The sequence below is a fragment of the Equus asinus genome, chromosome 15, assembly GCF_041296235.1.
Source record: "Equus asinus isolate D_3611 breed Donkey chromosome 15, EquAss-T2T_v2, whole genome shotgun sequence".
Classification (NCBI taxonomy): Eukaryota; Metazoa; Chordata; class Mammalia; order Perissodactyla; family Equidae; genus Equus; species Equus asinus.
In genome coordinates, this window is record NC_091804.1 from 17,714,435 (window position 1) to 17,734,655 (window position 20,221).

The window sequence follows — 20,221 nt, forward strand, 5'->3', positions numbered from 1 at the left end:
AAGAAATTTGACAATTATATATTACTATTTGAGAGATTAATTTTAAAAATCATATTTTTGCATATTTCTTACTGGGCTAACTCTTTTGATGTTTTCTCCCAGGTTGCTGATTTTGAAAATTTTATTGGATCACTAAATGACCAAGGTTACCTCTTGAAAAAAGGCCCAAAGGTTTACCAGCTTCAAACTATGTGAAAGGACTACGACGCCAGGACCTCCTGGATTTATTAGCAGTTTAAAGCCATGTCAATAGCGAGTTACATCCCAAAAGTAGTGTCATAGAAAAGAGTGTTGAATTAATTTAAGAAGTAATAAAGTGTTAATTTTTTTACAACTTCTCCAAAAGGCTGAAAATAAGTTGTTTACATTTTTTAATGTAAATGATATAAATTATTTATAGTTTTGTTTTTGACCTGTCTTTTATTGCTATAAATATTTCATAGTTTTGCATATCAAATGTCCATCTGGGTAAGCAGTCACAAAGTTACAATTTTTTTTTTTTTTTTAAAGATTTTATTTTTTCCTTTTTCTCCCCAAAGCCCCCTGGTACATAGTTGTACATTCTTCGTTGTGGGTCCTTCTAGTTGTGGCATGTGGGACTCTGCCTCAGCGTGGTCTGATGAGCAGTGCCATGTCCGCGCCCAGGATTTGAACCAACGAAACACTGGGCCGCCTGCAGCAGAGCGCGTGAACTTAACCACTCAGCCACGGGGCCAACCCCTCACAAAGTTACATTTTAATGTTTAAATAGTTCTGATACACACAAAAAAATGAGTATCTTTCAAAAATAAAATCAACTTTCAATTCCAAAAAAAATGGAACTGTTTTATATTGACACATTAAGCTTAAAATCTTAGCTACTGAAGAAATGTTTTAAGATTATTAAAAGATTATTTTTTTTTATCGAAGTTAAACATCTACCTATTTTAAAGAAATAGCTGTGCAAGGCTTAAATGAAAATGCCCTCAATTTCTGCTCAATTTCAACTATTCTCCCATTTACCTCCATTTTTCTAAAGGACATGGTAGTACTGGTAATTCTTGAATTTTCAGTTTTAAAAATTATATTAAATTTTTTCTACAGAAGGTGAGAATGTTGTTCTCTTAAACCCTTCTACTGGGGCCAGCCCCGTGGCCGAGTGGTTAAGTTCGCACACTCTGCTGCAGGTGGCCCAGTGTTTCGTCAGTTCGAATCCTGGGCACGGACAGGGCACTGCTCATCAAGCCACACTGAGGCGGTGTCCCACATGCCACAACTAGAAGGACCCACAACTAAGAATATACAACTATGTACCAGGGGGCTTTGGGGAGAAAAAGGTAAAAATAAAATCTTAAAAAAAAAAAAAAACCCTTCTACTAATTTGTTTTCCCTAGAATTAATAATTAATTTGTTTTCCAACTACATAGCCTCCTATGTCCCTACCACTAATTTGACCCCAAGGCTCCACTGCAAGTCTGAGTCTCCTCTCAGACCATGCAAGTAAACAGTCTCTTTTAACTTCCTGGAGACCTCTCTCCTGGAATTCTCTGGCATTTTCCAGTCTGAACTGCACAGCTGTCATCTTGGAATTTCTCATTTTCTCTCCCATTGCCTGGCTCCTGTGTCTTCCTCTTTCTTATTTTACTCCCTCCTTTTGGTGGAACCTATCTTCTAGTAGCTTCCTGAGAAAGTGTTTAAAAGGCAAATTCTACCCTCACCCCTGGATTAATAGTTTGGGCATAGAATTTTAGGTATTACTCTGTTGTTTTTATTTTTCGGTGTTACTGTTGGGAAAACCAGAGCCATTCTGATTTCTATTCTTGGTGTGTGCCTCTTTTTCTTTTCCTTGAGAAGCTATTTGAATCTTCCCTTTTCCCATGGCATTCTGAAATTTTATAGTGTTTAATAATTCTGTCCTGCTGGCTTCTCATGCCAGAGATGTTGAGGTTATCTTTACCTCTTCTTTCTCTTATCCCCACGTCAGCCCATTAACAAATCCTCTCAATGCCATCTTCAAAATATCTGAAATCTGATTACTCTTCATTACTTCCAGTTCCACTCTTCTGGCCCGGCCAGCATCTCTTTGTCCAGCTAAATAAGGACAAAGACCTTGCAGGAAAAGGAGTTTTCTTTAAGAATTTTGGTAGCTCACTCAATTGTTGGAAGGCTGGTGAAGCTTCATGGAGTAATTTCTAAAACCACAGCTTAGAACTAGCCTGAAGAGGAAGCCACCCCCACCCTTTTGCCACACACAGCACTAGAGGAAGGTGCAGCTGCCTCCATGCCCCACTGAGGCCACCTCTGCACCAGCAACACTGGGAAACCACTGCCCCTGCGGCGAGGTGGAAGAAGGCACCCCGCACCCCCGAGCAGCAACAAAGGATTCTTCGTGGGGCCTCAAATTGCTGAATTCAAAATAGAGGTCTCATCTAGAAACATCTGATTGAAGATGGCTGGGTTATGTGCCCCTTTCATGGAATGCCAAGGAGTTCTCTGGGCTCTACTTTAGGGAGGCAGGACCAGTGAGGCCAGACCTTCTCATATGTTATGGGAGTTCAGATGGTACCGGGCTGCCAGACAAATACCAGTCATGTATAAAGCCAACAAACAGTTCCTCACACAGAACTGTGAACCTTTCTTGGATAATCTACTAAAGTACGACATGGCAAAGCAGATGAATGGAAGATCAGAAAAACAAAAAACAGGACTGGCAATTAACTAACGTTTAACTATAGGACCACAACTAAAATAAATGTGATTATTGCCATACAACAGAACATAAATACTAAGTCCTAGTTTTAAAAAAAAGGGAAAAGGTAGATAGTGTAAACATGATGATGTCTGTCCTTAAAGCCTGGGGTGGAGGGTTAAAAGGTGTTTAAAGATGATAAATCTGTTAATAGTATTAAAGGCATATTTTACAAAAGTCAACAGGTAACATCAACCAAAATGAGTGGTAGACATGACAGAAGGGAGAGGAAATATACTACATAAATAGCATAGCTATATACTGTATATATTTACGTATATAGTATATATTTATGTGTAAATATTTATGTATAAATAAAAAATCTTTATCATGTTTCTTAGATTCCATGTGGTCTGTTTGGCATCCATTAATCACAAGGCCAAACAAATGGCCAAAGTTGTTTACATCTCCTCTGATCAGCTTTGGTGGATTACAAATCCTCCAATCACAAACCCCAACATCTCTGTTTCACTCCCTGCCCAATAGGGGACGTCCCCACCTAACGACTTCCCACCGCTATGGCAGTAAAGGCTTAGGGTTCGGCCCCCTCAACCCCCCACCCCGTTCCTGCCTCCTGGCCCACCATGGTGCTGCCCCATGTGGCCCTTCATGGCATAGCATGCCCCCTTCTCTTGGGAAATTTAAGTAATAAGTTCTTTCAAAGGCAGTTGTCTCACGTCTGTCAACCTACCATACCTGATTAAAATAAATGCCAGGTACAAATTTTAGAACAGAAACATACAAAGCAAAGCAAGAGAACGTTACGTCATGAAAAGTTTTTAAAGTAAGAAGAGAGCTAACATATTCATGACAGAAGTAAACCTAAACCTAAATATGTCATTTCAATAAATGCAAATGAGCTGAACTCACTTATTGAAACAAAGACTTTCAGATGGGATCACACACTCTTGTATGCAAGAAACGCCTAAAACAAAGTCAATTGGGAAGTTGCAAATGAACCAAGGTGTACCAAGAAAATACAAACAGAAAGCAAGTATGTCAGTATAAAAAGAGATTGAAATCAGGGCAAAGCTTATTAAAAGAGGATATTTATAATGCGAGGGGGGGCAATTCATAATAATTATACGATCGTGCACCATGTAACAACGCTTTGGTCAAAAATGGGCTGCATATATGATAGCCGTCCCATAAGATTGGTACCCTATAGCCTAGGTGTTTAGTGGGCTATACCATCTAGGTTTATGTGAGTACACTCTACAATGTTCTCATGACGAAATCGCCTAACAACACATTTCTCAGAATGTATCCCCCGCAGTAAGTGATACATGAATTATTTTGATTAAAAGAGGAAAAAACTGGCCCGGGTAGTCCTTGACTTCTCTTGAAGAAATGGTGGCATCTGCAGAGACCCTAATTACACTGCTGGGCACCATAGGTCAGGTGGGGTTCTCTCAGATGTCTCCTGCTTCCTTGATAGGTCGTCTGTGCGTGCACGTTCCCCTGCCCTGAAGTGTTTGCAAACTAAAATGAAAGGATGTGCTGGAGCGCAGGGCACTGACGAGGCGGTGGGCCAGGAGAGCTGTATGAACCGTCTCCAAGCTTGGTGCACCGTGGAGTGCTGTGCTCCATCTGCCAGCAGCTTCACCTCATGAGCAGGGCCTGCTGTGTGTGTGTGTGTGTGTGTGTGTGTGTGACTTGTCAGGCTGGCGTTCAGTGCATTGCAGGGTTTTGCCTTCTCTCATCCAGTGAGTAAACCCCTATTGATCTTGAGCCCCTTTAATTCTCTTTATTTAGGAAATGATTTTGTTTTCTACTGGACTGCAGAAGAGAACAGGGAGAGACATTGCGTTGTATATTGCAAGGTGTTAAGCATTTCCCAGCATCCTGTATCAAGATGCAATGACACACAGGGCTAAAACCGTGATATATTACACCTGTAGCTGTAGTATTTGCCATTATACAAACTTGGCTTTGGAGGGTTTCTTGGGTTGCGGTCTCCCAGAAGCAAACCCTGAGATAAGAAGTTGAGGATGATCAGTTTAGTTGGGAGGTGATCTGAGGAAATGCCAGTATGGTCACCAGTAGGAAGTGGGACAGGGAGGTAGAGACACTGAGAAAGTCACCACTGTCGCACCTGGGCTCAATCCCCTGAGGAGTTCTGAGAGGTATAGAATATGTGAGTCAGAGTTATTCCACCTGTGGGGTGCGGGAGCTGGCCTGCCTTGTTACAGGTTGAATTTTGCCACCAGGAAAAGATATGTTGAAGTCCCAACCCCCAGTACCTCAGAATTTGACCTTATTTGGAAATAGGATTGTTGCAGATGTAGTTAAGATGAGATCATACCGGAGTAGGGTGGGCCCTCAATCCAACATGACTGGCATCCTTATAAAAAGAATGTCGTGTGAGCAGACAGAGACTCATGGGAAGAAGACGGCCATGTGAAGATAGAGGCAGAGAGTGGAGTCGTGCTGCCACAAGGCAAGGAGTGCCTGGGGCCACTGGAAGCTAGGAAGAGGCAAGGACGGATCTTCCTCTACAGGCTTGGGAGGGAGCACGACCTTGCCAACACCTCAGTTTTGGACTTGTGGCCTCCAGAACTGTGAGAGAGTAAATTTCTGTTGCTTTAAGCCACCCGGTTTGTGGTACCTTGTTACAGGAGCCCCAGGAAACCAGTACCATATTTGTATACCAACTCCTTGTCCACCATGAGGACTGCCTCCAAAAGCCATTATCCCCCCAGCACTTGTCTCTTGCCTTTGCCAGCAGCCCATCATGATCCCATGGCCAGAAAAAAAGACCCCAGGGAGAGAGAGAATAAGCAGCCTTCCAGAAGTGTGTGCCCAGATTTAGAACAAATTGCCGTCAAACGCATAGCGCTTGGCTTGCTCCCCATATGATACAGCTGAAACTCTCCTGGAAAAGTATTTCACTGAAAGTTAACCTGAAAAGAATCTGGTTAAATTAGCACAGGCAATTCTCAACTTCTCCATCACGAGGAGAATCAGGCCTTCCCGGATGAATAAAAGTCATACATGATTCCAGACTTATTTTTGCCGCCTCCCAGAGAACAGCTCTTTACCTGAACTGTCAAAACAGTAGTAATCAACCAAGTAGAAGCCACCATTGGTGAAGAATGAAATGACAGGTGAAAAGAAGGAGAAGGGGAAATTGTCCAACTGGCTTGCTGTAAGAAGCTGCAGGGATAATGTACATTTCCTGCACCATGCCATATGCCAGGTACCACTCTGAGTGTTCTGCATATCATCCTCATAACAACCCAATGGGACAGATATCTTTATTTTATGATGAACCTGGGGTCCAGAGAGGGAAAGCAACTTGCCCAAAGTCACACAGCTACTTAGTAACAGAGTCAGAGCCCTGAACATACAGAGTAGAAATTGACAGGCCCTGAGGGTCCAGGGATCTGTCTGCACCAGCCCAGATGCTGTGATTCCTAATCCAGAGTTATCCTCATTTTCCAGGCTTTGTCCTCAGCACTGAAAGATGACCCTTGGCCAGCTACTCCCGGAGCTCTCCAGATAATAGAATCTAAAAAGTAGTGTCTTATGATCATTTTTGAAACAGGTGCTTCAGCCTATTTAATCTTTCTCCAGCCCAGGGAACAGATGTCTTTTCCTGATCTCTTTCTCTTTATAGCCTGTGTATTCTTTTACTTCAAAGGTTTACTTTTTTTCCTATCCTGTTCCAAAGGCCAACAAATCCTAGTGCTGTCGTTTAGAATTCACTTTAAAGAATGGATTTGAAAATCACACTCCTCCCTGTTAGCACAAAGGAACCTGAGAACAGGGAGCTTTTGGCCTCAGGTGAATCTTTTATTGTTTCAAACCAAGACAAACATTTTTTCAAGGACAGTAGCACAGTCATTGTCACAAGCAGGTCAATACGTCTATTTTGCGAGAGAGAATACGCTACAAGTCATGCTATTCATATTTTCAATAGCATTCTGGCAAAAATTAAAGACATTTTCAGTTGTGTCAGACAGTTAATAAATAGTAAATTCTACTTTCTGCCTTTGTGTAAATAAACGGTGTCTTTCGGTGAAGTGGTGGAAAATAGATAATGTGAAGGCTGCTTCTTAAAACTGCCCTTTGCTCCAACGACCATCAGCCCCTTCGGTTACCACTGAACTTTTCAGCTATTTTCTGTAGTTCCAAGTCCATCGCAGCCAAGTTTTCAAGTTCTTTTTCCTAGAAAATACAGAAAAGTGGAGGCGTGAGGTCCCAGGTTATTTTGTTACCATTTGAGGGAGTATGAACAGAAGGGGGGAATTTTTGATATGTGAGAGGCTATGTGAGGCACCCTACATCAGTGGTTCTCAAAGTGTGGTCCCCCAACCAGCAGCATCACCAAGGAACTTGTCAGAAATGCAGATTCTTGGGCCCCACTCAGGACCTACTGTATCAGAAACTCTGAGGGCTAGGAATGCCTATGATTCTGATGCACATGCAAGTTTGAGAAGAGCCGACCTACTCAATATTAGAAAAACCACTGTTTAGGCAGGTACAGCCCTGATACTGTCACCTCTGCCAGGTGTAAATTTCTGAATGTTGTAGGCCATGAGCTGATAAAGATAGACCAAAGCAACTAATTTCTGTTATCATCTGTTCTTTCCTACCCTGGGAAATCATGATGAAAATCAAATGACCAAGGAGAAGAGATCAGAACAGTGGCTGTCAGCCTTGGCTGAACGTGGAAACCACCTGGGAGCTTTAAAAAATCCTGATGAAGGGGCCGGCCCAGTGGCACAGCGGTTAAGTGTGCACGTTCTGATTCAGTGGCCCGGGGTTCGCCAGTTCGGGTCCCGGGTGCGGACATGGCGACGCTTGGCAAGCCATGCTGTGCTAGGCGTCCCACATATAATGTAGAGGAATATGGGCATGGATGTTCGCTCAGGGCCACTCTTCCTCAGCAAAAAGAGGAGGATTGGCAGCAGATGTTAGCTCAGGGCTAATCTTCCTCAAAAAAAAAAAAAAAAAAAAATCCTGATGCCCAGGCAGCACCCAGTACCAAATAGAATTTCTAGGGGTGGGTTCCAGGCCCCAGCAATTTTTCAAGCTCTCCAGGTGATTCCAACATGCAGCCAATGTTGAGATGCACTGCAATAGCAGGAAGTGGGCAGGGATGTGGACAACGGCGAGATGCCGTGTGGAAATCAAACCTAGAGGTTGTCTCTACTCCGTTACTAGGGGTACATTCTCATGTGATTAGTTCCCACCAATTTCTCCCCATTAATATCAGATAGTGTTGAACATATTAACATTAACCATAGTAAGTTAATTTTAAACCAAAGCCCCACACTGTACCTCTTCCTCTGTCAGAACTCCCTGGCCAGCCCTGTCCTGTTCATTTTCTACTGTGTGGCGTGGGGTCATCTGCTCCTCAGAGTCATAGAAGTCCGGAAATTCGGCTGACTTCTTTCTGTAGTGAAGGAGCTGGTCCAGTTCGGCCACTCTGTCATACTGCCTTTTCAGATCGAGTTTGGGGGTGGGGTTTCTCTTCTCATATCCCCAATTCACATCCCCCTCAAAGGGTTTTTTCTCCCACCAGTCATAGTTGTATTCTGGGAAGAAATTCTTTTCATTCAAGGTCAGCCCATTTTCCTCTTCATCCTCGAGAAAATTGTCATCCATGTTGGCTTTTCTTTCAAAATGGCTGCTCTTCCACTGCGGAGGGTCATAGTATGGGCTGAGCAGCTCCCCTAATCTCTTCCTCTTCTCAGTGGTGTGACGGGGAGCATACTGTTTGCCTTGAAACCTAGCTCCCTCCCTGTTCTCTTTAGTGTCTTGCAGGTCCTGCTGCTGCCACTTCCCTTGGGCACTCTCCTCCCCGTTCTCCTCACCATAGTTGAGGTAATTTCTCAGCTCTCCTTGTGGATACCTCCTTGCCTTGTCCATCTGGCTTTCTTGAACACGGTGGTGTCCTTCACCCAAGAACCGTTTCTCTTTTTCGTCGGGGGTGAAATAGGCACCTGGTTGCCTTCCCCTGGCTCTGTGGTGGCGTCCCTCCTCGTGGCCCCCCTGTTCCTCACTTTCTTCACTATAGCCGCGTGCCATGTTGTCAAGCTCTGAGCTGGGGCGACTTCTCTTGTCTTCCTCCTCCTGGCTCTCCTCGCTGGGAGGCCTTGGAGCCCTGTATCCCTTACTTCCTCTGCCCCCATATCGTCCCCCCTCCAGGTCCTCGGGAGCCTGGACAGCTGGGTAACTCCTCACTTCTTCTCCATACTCAGGTTCTTCCTCTGAAGCCCTGTAGTGGGTTGGGTGGTGGTCCCTCTTTTCCCCTAAGCTGGCCACCCCCATGTTTGACTCCTCAGATTCCTCACGGGGGTGTCCCCTTTCCTCAGAGGGAGGATTCCCTTCTTGAGAGGACCTGTCAGGCCTGGTCCTCCCATGGTGGTGTCTTGGCCTCAAGCGTCGTTTGTCCACGTCAGGGCTGGCATCTTCCTCACTTTCCTCAGATTCTTCCTGGCTCCCAGGTTGGCTTTTCGACTCTTGGGGGTGTTTCTCCTGGTTCCTTGTCTCCTCCCCACTCTCCCGGCTACTCCTCTCTCGGCTGTGTGTCTTCTCCTCAAGGCCCCCGGCAGAGTGTGTGTCATATCTGGACACTAACTCCTCTTGTTTCTTAGCCGTAGGCTGATTTCTTTGATTGAGAAAGGCATTTTGCGTTTCTCCTGGCTTTTCAAGGTGTTGCTCTTTACTGCCATCTTCTCCATGCTCCCTTTTCTGATATTTCTCTCCTCCTTCCTCCCTGTCGTCTCCCTCACTCTTCTCAGAAGGGTGTGTCTTTGCTTCTTTGGAGACTTGGTTGTCAGAGGGATAGAGGCTCCCTTGGAGCTCGGCTGCTCCCTCTCGGCTGTGCCCACCTCCCTCTGTGTCTGCCATTGTCGGGCCTTGGGTGTCCTCCTCCCCTGGGGCTCCAGCTTCCTCCCTACCAGAGGGCTCGTGGGCTTCTGAGACACCAGCTGGGTCTCTTAACAATCTTACTTCAAACCTTGTGTTTTCATTTTTACTTTTCTCTTCATCTTTGACCTCTTTTCCATCTATAATGAAAATAAAAAAGAGTGAGTATAACTTCAGAATTGCTTGTGGTTCAACAAGCACCAGCCTCAGTGATCACTACAGACCCTAAGGACCTTGAAAATCACTTGGATAATTTTTTAAGTTAATAAAGAATATACTCAGATTCCTTTTAAAAGCAAATGGTATGAAGGCTCCTTGGTTGTGTTTAAATCTAATAATAAACTCTCTATATTTTCACTTTTTCGTAACATCCAAGCAGCATCTCTCATTTGATCAATGATCAAATTGAAATCCAAATTAGATTTATTTATGAAATATTAGAATTTAGAACCACAAGAAGAAACTTTCTAATTCATCTAGTTCAACGTCCTCTTTTTGCAGATAAAGACACTGAGACTCAGAGGGGTGTAATTCAGGACCATTCTTTCCATATTTGCTCTAAGTAGGGGTTAAAAAATTAGCATTGTATAAATAGGTTTAATGAGAATCTAGCTAAATAAAGTTAAATAGCCAAAATGGGAAATATCAGAATTCGAAGGAGGATTTAAAAGTTTTTAATTATTAGCTTATCAAACTTTTATTATCCAATCAACCATGTAGACTCAACCTAGCAGTAAGTGACAATATAACTTGGTAACTGGTGATAAGAAGCGTGGATATTTCTTCCCTGAGTGGAAAGGACCATTTCTTCCTTCCCTCAGGTCCCATCCACCCAACATGTTCTCAGATGTTGAGAGTGATCTTTGTATTTCATGAGTCAACAGTCGATGGTATAACTGATATTTTAATTGAATGCTGTTCTCGCCCATCTTTTCCAAATGTCAGTAGCTCCTTTACTAAATCCTCCTTAACGCAAGGGCGTCCCATGAAAGGAGATATGCTGTTAACGCTGACTGTTAGCTGGGAGGGATCGGATTTCAACTCGTGTCACCAAGATCAGATAGAAGGCCTGAAGCCGAGGCCGCTCGCAGCTCAGGCGCGGCCAGCTGTGCTCCACGTCTGCGCTGTCCACTGTGGGAGCCACCAGCCCTTTGAGGCCATGGAGCACTTGAAACATGGCTGGCCTGAACTGAGACATGCTACAGATATAAGATACCTACCAGATTTCAAAGGCTTCATATGAAAAAAAGAATGTAAAATATCTCAAATTTTCCTATTATGCATGTTGAAATGATACTATTTTAGATGCATTGGATCATATATATTCTAAATATATTGCATGTATACAAATTATATATTGAATTAAATATATTGGATAAAATTAAATATATTATTAAAGTTCATTTTACCTCTCTCTTTTTTTTTTTTCCACTGAGGAAGATTTGCCCTGAGCTCACATCTGTTGCAAATCCTCCTCTATTTTGTATTTGGGCCACTGCCACACATGGCCACTGACCAGCAGTGTAGGTCTGTGCTGGAGAACCAAACCTGGCCACCAAAGCGCAACGCGCCGGACTTAACCACTAGGCCAACAGGGCTGGCTCTTTTACTGTCTCTTTCTACTTTTACTTGTCTCTTTTTTACTTTTTTAATATGGCTACTAGAAAATTTGAAACTATATTTGTGGTTCACATTATATTTCTATTAAACAGCTCTGATGAGTGATTTCGAACTGACGTTTGCAAAATAGAAAAAATTGGTCCGTTTTGTAAAAATGTCCAAGAAATAGTGGACAGTCTGTACCTCTTTGCTTAAAGCCCAGCCTGGCATGATAACATTCTCATATCTTATGAGGCAACTGAAATGTCCCTGACCTGTCACACTCAGACCTCTGCGGGCTGGCCCCTCCCCCAGGCCTTTGCCTTTTAGGAGCCCGTGGCGGTGTGTGCAGCACAGACCGGGGCTGGCCAGGTGGGCCCAGAGGGGCAGGGAGGCTTGGGCAGATACTGACGTCACTCTGAGTCGGCAGAAATAGCGCCAGCCATCAGACAGGATCTCAGCTTCCTGGGGCAGAGGCTATGGCCTCTTTCCTACTACCTGCTGGTCACAAATAGAAGTATTTTAATTTTTTCCCAGTTAATTGTGTGCTGCCTGTAGCAGCTTGCCTGGGGCTTAGCACTTCCTCCTAAATTTAGCTTTCTGCCCCCGCAGGTGAGATCAGAGGAGGGCTGTGGTTAGCAGCACAAGACCATTATCAATCTGTAAAACCAAGGTGTGAATCTCACCCTTACTTTCAAGTAAAAAGAGGAAAAGGCACCTTCCATCCCTAACTGTCACGTTGCAAGGACGACCAGATCAACCGCAGTCAAAGAGATTCTTATACATGTTAAGAAATTGGACTACGTATTCCCTAAGATCTCTTCAAGCCAGAAAACAATGATTCTTCCTGACTCCCCAAATCTTCCTTTGCTCAATAAGTGTATGCTGCTCCAGAGATGTGCGGGAGAGAGTGGGAGTAGAGATGGAGAACAGCTACGGGTGGGAGGGAGGGCGCCTGAAAGAATCCATCCATCCAATTGGCCGAAAGCTCCACCAGTCTTCGGTTCACTTTAAGACAAACCAGCAGAAGAGAGAAAACTAGAATAGGATAGAAGTCACAAACTTGTAGCCCAGAGGTGAATTCTGTTTGGCCTAAATACCATTTTTAGTAAATTTGAATTCAGAGGCAATACTTAAATACCAGGAGATATTGCCTCAAGTCCACTTTTAACGTCTTGAAAAATCCCAAATCTGGTAACAGAGTCTGTATTTCTCCACAATAGGGTTGTAGCTGAGAAATATCTACTCCTCCTTAGAAGGGGCATGTGTCCTCCATTTTGTGTCACTTCCTGTCCTGCCTTACTCCTTTATGTTACCTGTCTGTCTGGCCCTGGGTGGCATTTGGGTCTGCAACCTCAGAGGAGCTCTTAAACCCTCTCACTCTTAGCATTGTAAGGGGTTATCTGGGGATAATGTATCCGGGGATCATGTCTGCAGAGTCCTGATAGACAGGGATCATTCGACTGTTATCAGTTTCCCTGGGGCTTCTCAACAGACCTCAAAAGACCCCAGGGCACAATAAATGATGAGCAGAGGCTGGAATCCTATGGCCATAGCCTAAGGGCTATGAGTCTGACTTCGGCAAGCAAGCAGAGCTCTACTTTCCACAGCTTTTCCTAAGTAATCATGGTTCCTTGATGACCTAGTATGACAGACCCCACACTTTTGCATCCATCTGGCAAACAAAGAAAAGGGAAGGGCAATAGTGAGATGGGTTTGCCCAAAGGAGCAGCCTTTAGTTGCAGCCTGGAGCCCACTCTGCTCTCACTCATTCCTTATAATGGCAGGAAGAGAAAGCTGGGGAGAAATTCAGAAAGAGGTATGAAGCCTTGGAGTGGAAGGGAGGCTTCCTTCCACTGTTCTTCGGGCCCCTACAGGCTCAGGCCCCCTCACCAACTGTGGTTACCCGGAAGCCCCCAATGGTAGATTGAGTCCCCCCAGGTTACTTTTTTGGCCAATTGTTCATACTTGTTTTTACCATTTTATGCATGAGGGCTCACGTGCAGCAATATCAAGGAAGTATTATCTTGCAATGAAAGATTTTGAAGGTGAAAAGAAAAAATATCCACTATTCTCAATCTGACTAAAAATTTAAAAATAGAGAAAAGTGTTAAGAGAACAGTGTTTTTGGATTTGTTTGAATCAGTTTGATTCATGCATAAAAGAGACTGCATAGTTTTGTAAAATTGATCTCTTAATGTCAACTCCCAGTGGATACTGCTCATGTTACTGTTCAAATTTCGTTTTCAACAGAAGCTGTTTTGTAAAGAGGAAACATCCCAATCTAGATGCAGAAGGTCATCGCTCTGACTCATTGGATGCTCTACTTCTGCCCTCACCCCTGCCAGTTCTCAGGTCCGCAACTCCCGGTACCATTTGGCAGTACCTCCCAATCCAGTAAGCTCTGCGCAAAAATGGTTTAAACAGTCTGTCACGTAAAGAGGCTAGAAGTTTCCAAGTCACCTTTCCAAGCTTCTAACTTCTCACTGTCTGAAGAGTAGAGGGCAAAGAGAAGAATACTTTTAAAAACTCCTTCTCTCCTTTTATCTTCCAACACTCCCAGAACACTCAACCCCCCTTACCCCCAACCCCCACATCTAATCATAGACAAGCACTCCCCTTCCTTCCACCTCCTTCCACCCAAATGAAAGCCTGTTCCAAAAATCCAAACTCTGGAACCAAGGAATTTGAGAACTGATAGACATCTCAAAGACTCTGATTGAGTTGAACTCCCTCATTTTAGTTTGAGGAAATAAGCCCAGAGAGGCAAGGGATCTTTCCCCATGGTCACACAGCTATTAAATGGCAGACGAAGAACTAGAACCATGTGTTCTATTTCCCTAGATACTAGTCTGTGCTGTTCCCACTGCATTATGCACCCGTGTTCATTTGGAGGTGAAGTGGAAGGTCAAGTGGAGGGAGCAGGAGGAAGGACCAGTCGAGGAACAAAGTTCTCCTGTAGTGCAGGACACTTACTCTTCTTCAGGACTTCTCGGCACTCAGGGGTGATGGGTGGAGCATTGGACTTCGACAGGGCATTTGAGAGGACCTCAATGATGCAGTGAGTCACCTAGGGGGAAACCAGAAAGCAAGTTGGCAAAAGCTGGTGTCATTGGGATAACAGACTACTCAACCCAGAGCAGAGCCACTGTTGAGAGAGGCTTGGTATGTGCCCTGTACTGATGCAGCAGCCTTGGGCAGGAATGTAGATTTACAGGACCATAATGAAACCTCCCAGGCCTCTCCACAGAGCAGTGCAAGAAAGCATTGGGTCAAGATTACCCAGAGAAGAGAAATAAGCACCCATTTCTGAACAGATTGGAAGGAGAATGGTGTGATGACACAGCTATCCTCGGGACACTAAAACATCCATGAAGGAGATGAGAGCCCAGGGCAGGAGGGCATCCCTTGCCCCTATTCCCTCAGGGATGAAAACCTGGCTTTGTAGGACTGCATTGTGTTTTTATTGTTGCTGTTTGTTTGTTTTTGTTTTTTATTTGTTTGGTTTGGTATGACAAGGAGTGGGAGAATCTAGAGTCTGATGTAAGTCTAGATTCTAGACTTCCATTTCAACTTACCATTTCTTCATTGCGGTTCCTGTTATCCGCTGGCATAGAACTGACAGCTTTGAAGGAGAAAAAGAATGGGAAATGACTTGAGTTGATTTTTAGAAGCTGTGTGAACCCAAACTCACAAATCACCCCCACTCCCCACACATTACTTGGAGGGAGGGGGAGAGTTGGAGCTGAGCAGAATGGAAATAGTTGGGGATGATTGCCCCAGGGGCCATAATTGCCTCAGCTGCCTGTATACACACACACACACACACATAGTAGTTTTCCTTAGCAATGTCTTAAACATGATTTGGAAATGAATGCTTTCTTATATCCAATATAAATCAAATCCAGATCACAGACAAGGGGAGCGTCTGGGTGTTAATTACACAGGAGCGCTCAATGAGTGAAAAATACATTAAACTGTAAACTTATGATCTGTGAAGTTTTCTATGTGAATATTGTACTTCAATAAAAAATTAAAACAAACCTAGTTTAAATGAAACCAGAGTACCCTCTCAACTTTTCTGCCTACCCCAAATGGGTAAAGAACTGTAGTCCTCTCTGCCTCTTCCTGTCTCCAAGAAAATGTCCTCTCCAAAACTCACTTCCTTTACAAAGACATGGTTGTGACTATCTTACATAACTAATTACCTTGTTTTTGCCCCCAGGCCTTTGCCTGAACAGGTTGCTTATGCATCTGTATCAGTGATGTATTTCCCTTCTCCCACGTTTATGCAGCCATGTAAAGAACATGGGAGGTATATAATTCTATTAGTACAGCATCAAGTCCATAATAACATATGCAAATAGCTGTTTAACAACTGGTTTATGAGGATATTTTAAAATTTAAAATTTTAATTTATTTAAATTAGATTTCATGAGATTCTGCTTATTTTAAACCAGCAATTGAAGTGCCTTTGTCATCTTAAGGAAATGCTTCAGGTGATTTTAATTTCCATTAAAGTGCCACTTTTTTTTTCTCTTTCAAAGCTGCTTAGATTCTTTTATCTTTGGCTTTGTTCTGTCTAAGCCCTTTCCATTGGGGAAGCTCACAGCGTTTACATATAGGCACATATCCACAATTCTCCTGCATTCCTTGGAGTAGATAACTGCTATTATGGCTGGAGAAGCTCAGTGCAAAAATTCTAGGTCCCTGAGAGAAGAGAAGAGCTAGCTGGAGCAAGAGCAAAACTTTCGGACATCAGCTATGGAAGCTACTGACATGCAGTTTATTTATAACCAGCAACCTGACCTTTCCTCCCACAATGCTTGCTCTCTAAGTCTCTTTACATCCCTCCATCAATTACATATCATAGGGCTCCATCTAGAAATAAAACACATTTCATTTACTCACCTTAATGAATCTTCCTTTTCAAAGCAGGCCTGGGATCTACTGTAATTGTTTCAAGAGGCCCAAAGTTATCCAGCATGTTAAAAATCACTTGTAAGAGGTTTGAGAAGTGGCCAAAGAGGTATGAAGACCCCATGATCTTCCTGAAATATAGTTCACATAAGATCCGGGTGGCCTACCTTTGCACCCAGGTCCAATATGCTGGGCCATTATTTTATCCTCCAAATGGCTGTTACTTGGAAACATTCCCACTTTCACACTTACTCTTTCCACCTGAAATCTGTGAAATCCTCTGGAAATAAACTGAGAGAATTACTCCTCTAATAAACTAGAAGGTGTCTTTTTAAAATCTAGCTTTACTAAATCTTCTTTGGTAATGCAGTTTCTTGCTAATAACTTTTCTTTGTCACAAATGTAAAATAGGTGCTTTTATTAACTATTGATATTGCCAAAGTATTACCAGTCATCAGATTTGGAGAGAGAGAAATATCTTCCTTTTATTACTCTAAACAATTTTTAGCTTATATTTGTTTTTACAGAACAGTCCTGTTTTTCTGACTGAGGCTCTTCAGTGATCTTTTTGACAGAAAGGAACTAAGGGCTCCATACGAAAGAACATTACACTTCTTGGTGAGACGTCTCAGTTTCATTGTATTTCTTCCAATAGACTCTGTGACAGCAAAGGTAATAACCAGAGACATGGTGATTTCCCTAAAGTAGTTTAACTTATTTTTGTACAAAGTAAGATTCAGGGGGCACAAAAGAAAACCCAATGATAATGATAAAAGTGAAGCAGTCAAGTAGTAGAAAAAAATTTTAAATAATATTGTATGATAAATCTGAGGATAACTTCCAAAGTATTAATATTTCATAAGACTATCAAAGTTTGATCCCAGCTAGAAAATACAGCTATAAAATAAGTTCAGCAAGCTCTTCTGAATGCAGAAACCATCTTACATAGTATGATATGGATATCATGTAGCTAATTCACACATGTTAATTTTTACAGTGCACAGCAGCTACAGTGGAAAGGTGTGGATCTTCCTTCAGAAGCTCTTAAGGGTAGGAAATGAACCAAATAGTTTCCTGAGATTTCCCCCAGCCCTGTGATTCTTTGCTAAATAACAAACTCTGCTAGAATGCTACCTTATCTCATTTCCAGACATTGGGAGGAGGTGGGAATGGGGACTGCTAATGGGTAGGGGGTTTCTTTCTGGGGTGAGGAAAATGTTCTGAAATTTGATAACGGTTATTCAGTCTGTGAATATACTAAAAATCACTGAATCATGCACTTTAAAAGGACAGATTTTATGGTGTGTGAATTATAGCTCGACAAAAATTTTTTAAAAAGAATACTGTCTCCCTTTTAATATTTGATATTAATATTTATTTGATATTGATATTTAATATTTGATATTAAAATATAAACCCTTCTTAAAATATTCTCTTGCATAAGAGAGCTGTAAGTATCTTACCACTATAGTTAAATAGATCTCACAAATGACACTGTTTTTATAGAGTATAGCACAATGTATAGCCTAGCTTTAGCATTTTAGGCAACTCCTTTCTGAAAATATTTTTGACCAGAAAGGACTCTAAATATTCATTTGGTTTTCTTTTAATTAAATTGAGAACATGTATAGGCAATTTGTAACAGCGTCAAGAATTTTAGAAAATTCTGAAAGTATGTAGCTTGCAATAAAACGAATTACCACTGGCTTTCATATTCTCTCTTTACTTTTGGGATCCAGTAATTGCTGTCAGTGAAAGCTTCATATTCACAAGTGGCAATACCTCGATTCTAGTTAGGAATCTCAATCTCAGATAAGAATAATATTCTATGAGGTCATGAAACAGCCGAAGAAAACCTCCAGTTTAATCTGGTGGTGCCATATTTACTTCTCAATGGTCTCAATACTCTGAGTGACTTGACTTCAACACACACACTCACACACACACACAGAGACACACACACACACATTTTTTCAAATCCCCAGAGATCATTTCTTCGAGATCCAGAGTAGTTTGAAAGACTAGTCCCCCAATCTCCCACACATGAAGAGACATTGTCAAATATCTACTACCTAAAATTTCATCCTCCCAAATTGACTAAAATGACTTTTTTTTTTTACTACTCCAAGAACATTTTTGTGGTTATTTTCTACTTGTCATTTTTCTAGAGTATAAAAGTCAAAATGTCTACTGCAGTTTCCATTCATAACTTAAAAATGGATTCATTTGAGCGTGAAATTACCTCTCCCCAGAGACAGAAATACAAAATATAGAAAAATATTCCACTAAACCTGTACATGCATATACATGAACACACATACACATATATTATAAATGAACATGTTAAGAAAAAAGATATAAGATATCATATACATACCAGACTTACTTTCATCTCATTGAATTTAAATAACAACAATAAGAAAGGAAATTATGCAGGTGCCAACTAATGTCATAATACATGTACTCCTGTCTCTCTGTGGTCATCTGGCTTTAAAAAGCCTAACAAATATTTAAATACAGATGCAGAATAAGACTATAACGGCGTCTAGACAAGTAGAAAGAGCATGATATTTTAGACGTGAGCACAAAATGTGGGGTTTCCCTGGAGGCGCGGGCACCTTCCCTTTTTATCTACAGGAAAACTCAGATATGAAAAGACTGAGACTCTTCTGGTTGGGCTAGGAAGCCCTCTGGCTTTCTCCAAGTCAGACGATGGGGCGGAGAGTTGAAGGGAAACACCCAGGGAAGAGAAGAAATTAAGAGCCTCAAGCAAGAGGGAGAAACCTTGGATCCTACCCCCTCTCTCCCAGTATCCGCCAGCCTATGTGCCCAGAGCGGCTGTGAAGACCGAGGCTAGCGCTGTCCGCGGTGCTGAACGGCCCGCCGCACCCACTCACCGGCCACCACCGCCGCACCCAGGAGGCCGAGAAACACCGCCGGCTGCATGGCCCGGCTCGCCCGAATCTGCGCGCAGAAGAGGATGGCGGCTGGACCGGTGAGTGAGATGCGGACGGAAGGCGAGATGAAGATGCTCCGAGGAAGCAGCTTTGCGTCCTGGTCCCCGCGGTGTGGCGCGGTTGGCGCAGGCCCCGCTCTTTTAAAGGGCAAGCCGGGGCCGCAGGGCTGAGAGGGGCGGGCACCCAGAAGGCGGCACCCCCTCGCTCAGCCCTGACGTCACGAAGCGGCCCCGAGGCCGACGGCGCAAGTAAGGGGAAATTTACGCCAGTCCTTTCGCCGGGGTGCTCTGGGTCTGCAGCGGGGGTGGGGCGTAAGACGGACGAAAGAATAGAAGGGTGAGGCGAGGCAGGGCAAATCTGAGACCCGGGGAGAGGCAGGAGGTCCCGCTTAGACTGCCCACGCTTGCTCCTCACCTCCCTTCCCTGCCACACCTCCAAATCTAAAAACGTGTGTTTGAGTCTGCGTTTGGTGTGCGGTTCTGTTGAGAATGTGTCTACGACTAAGTCTGTTTTTTTGTCTCCACTACCCAGCGGAGGGTAAGACTCCTACTACCTAGAGAGGAATAAACGGTGGGCAAAAATGGAAAAGAAAATGATGGCTTTAAAAATAAAAGGTGCAGCTGGACAATATGGAACCTGCTATTCCTTCAAACTTTCGGTTTTAAATCTATCTCCCTACTCATCCTATCTATCTATCAGTCACCTATCCATCTACCTATGTACTTTTGTGACTCTCTCTCACATGTGATATGAACACATAACATATACACATGGTAAAAATTTTAAAAATCAAATGGTACAAAAGGGTTTACTATAAATGTCTCTCTTCCGCCTCTATCTCCCCAAGTTGCCCAAATGCCCTCTGCAGAGCCCAGAAAACTTAACCACTTTCTGTTGTTTGGGCTTAATTTATGTTGGAACATATACAGCTGCATCTTCTTTTGAATGGCTGCACTATATTACCTTGACTGTATTAACTAAAATTTATTTAACCAGTCCTCTTTTTGATGGGCAGTTTTTTAGGTTGTTACCCCTTGGCCTTTAATTATTCCTTTACAACAGAGCCCTACTGTCAGGGGTGAGTATTAGAATAACCTTGTAGGGTCTAGTATATTCCCTAGGTACTGTGCATCCTTTC

At 43.0% G+C, this 20,221-nt stretch overlaps 2 protein-coding genes across 12 annotated transcripts in view; one reads left to right on the forward strand and one right to left on the reverse strand.

Moving 5' to 3' along the window:
* The window catches only part of MCM8 (minichromosome maintenance 8 homologous recombination repair factor), a 63,980-nt gene extending 44,955 nt beyond the window's left edge, over positions 1-19,025 (forward strand). For 2 of the 10 annotated variants that reach the window (XM_070485583.1, XM_070485590.1), the window contains one exon: positions 103-493. In XM_070485583.1, the coding sequence (XP_070341684.1) occupies positions 103-195 (93 nt within the window). In that variant the 3' untranslated portion in view covers positions 196-493. Of the gene's footprint in view, positions 1-102; positions 497-13,459; positions 14,177-16,653 lie in introns of those variants that run through there. The other 8 variants (XM_044747946.2, XM_070485589.1, XR_011494572.1 and 5 more) reach the window with 7 other exon arrangements.
* On the reverse strand, positions 6,503-19,508 carry CHGB (chromogranin B). Of its 2 annotated transcripts, XM_070485591.1 has the most exons (6): positions 19,024-19,217; positions 16,118-16,257; positions 14,785-14,831; positions 14,183-14,276; positions 8,015-9,747; positions 6,503-6,898 (listed from the first exon to the last, which is right to left on the reverse strand). In XM_070485591.1, exons 3-6 carry the CDS (start codon positions 14,818-14,820, stop codon positions 6,815-6,817), a joined length of 1,947 nt encoding a protein of 648 aa, XP_070341692.1. In that variant the 5' UTR covers positions 14,821-14,831; positions 16,118-16,257; positions 19,024-19,217; the 3' UTR covers positions 6,503-6,814. The 2 variants fall into 2 exon arrangements, with proteins under 2 accessions (XP_070341692.1, XP_014684235.3); XM_014828749.3 differs by lacking the exon at positions 16,118-16,257 and having other exon boundaries at positions 19,024-19,508.
* Between the last annotated feature and the right edge of the window lie 713 nt (positions 19,509-20,221).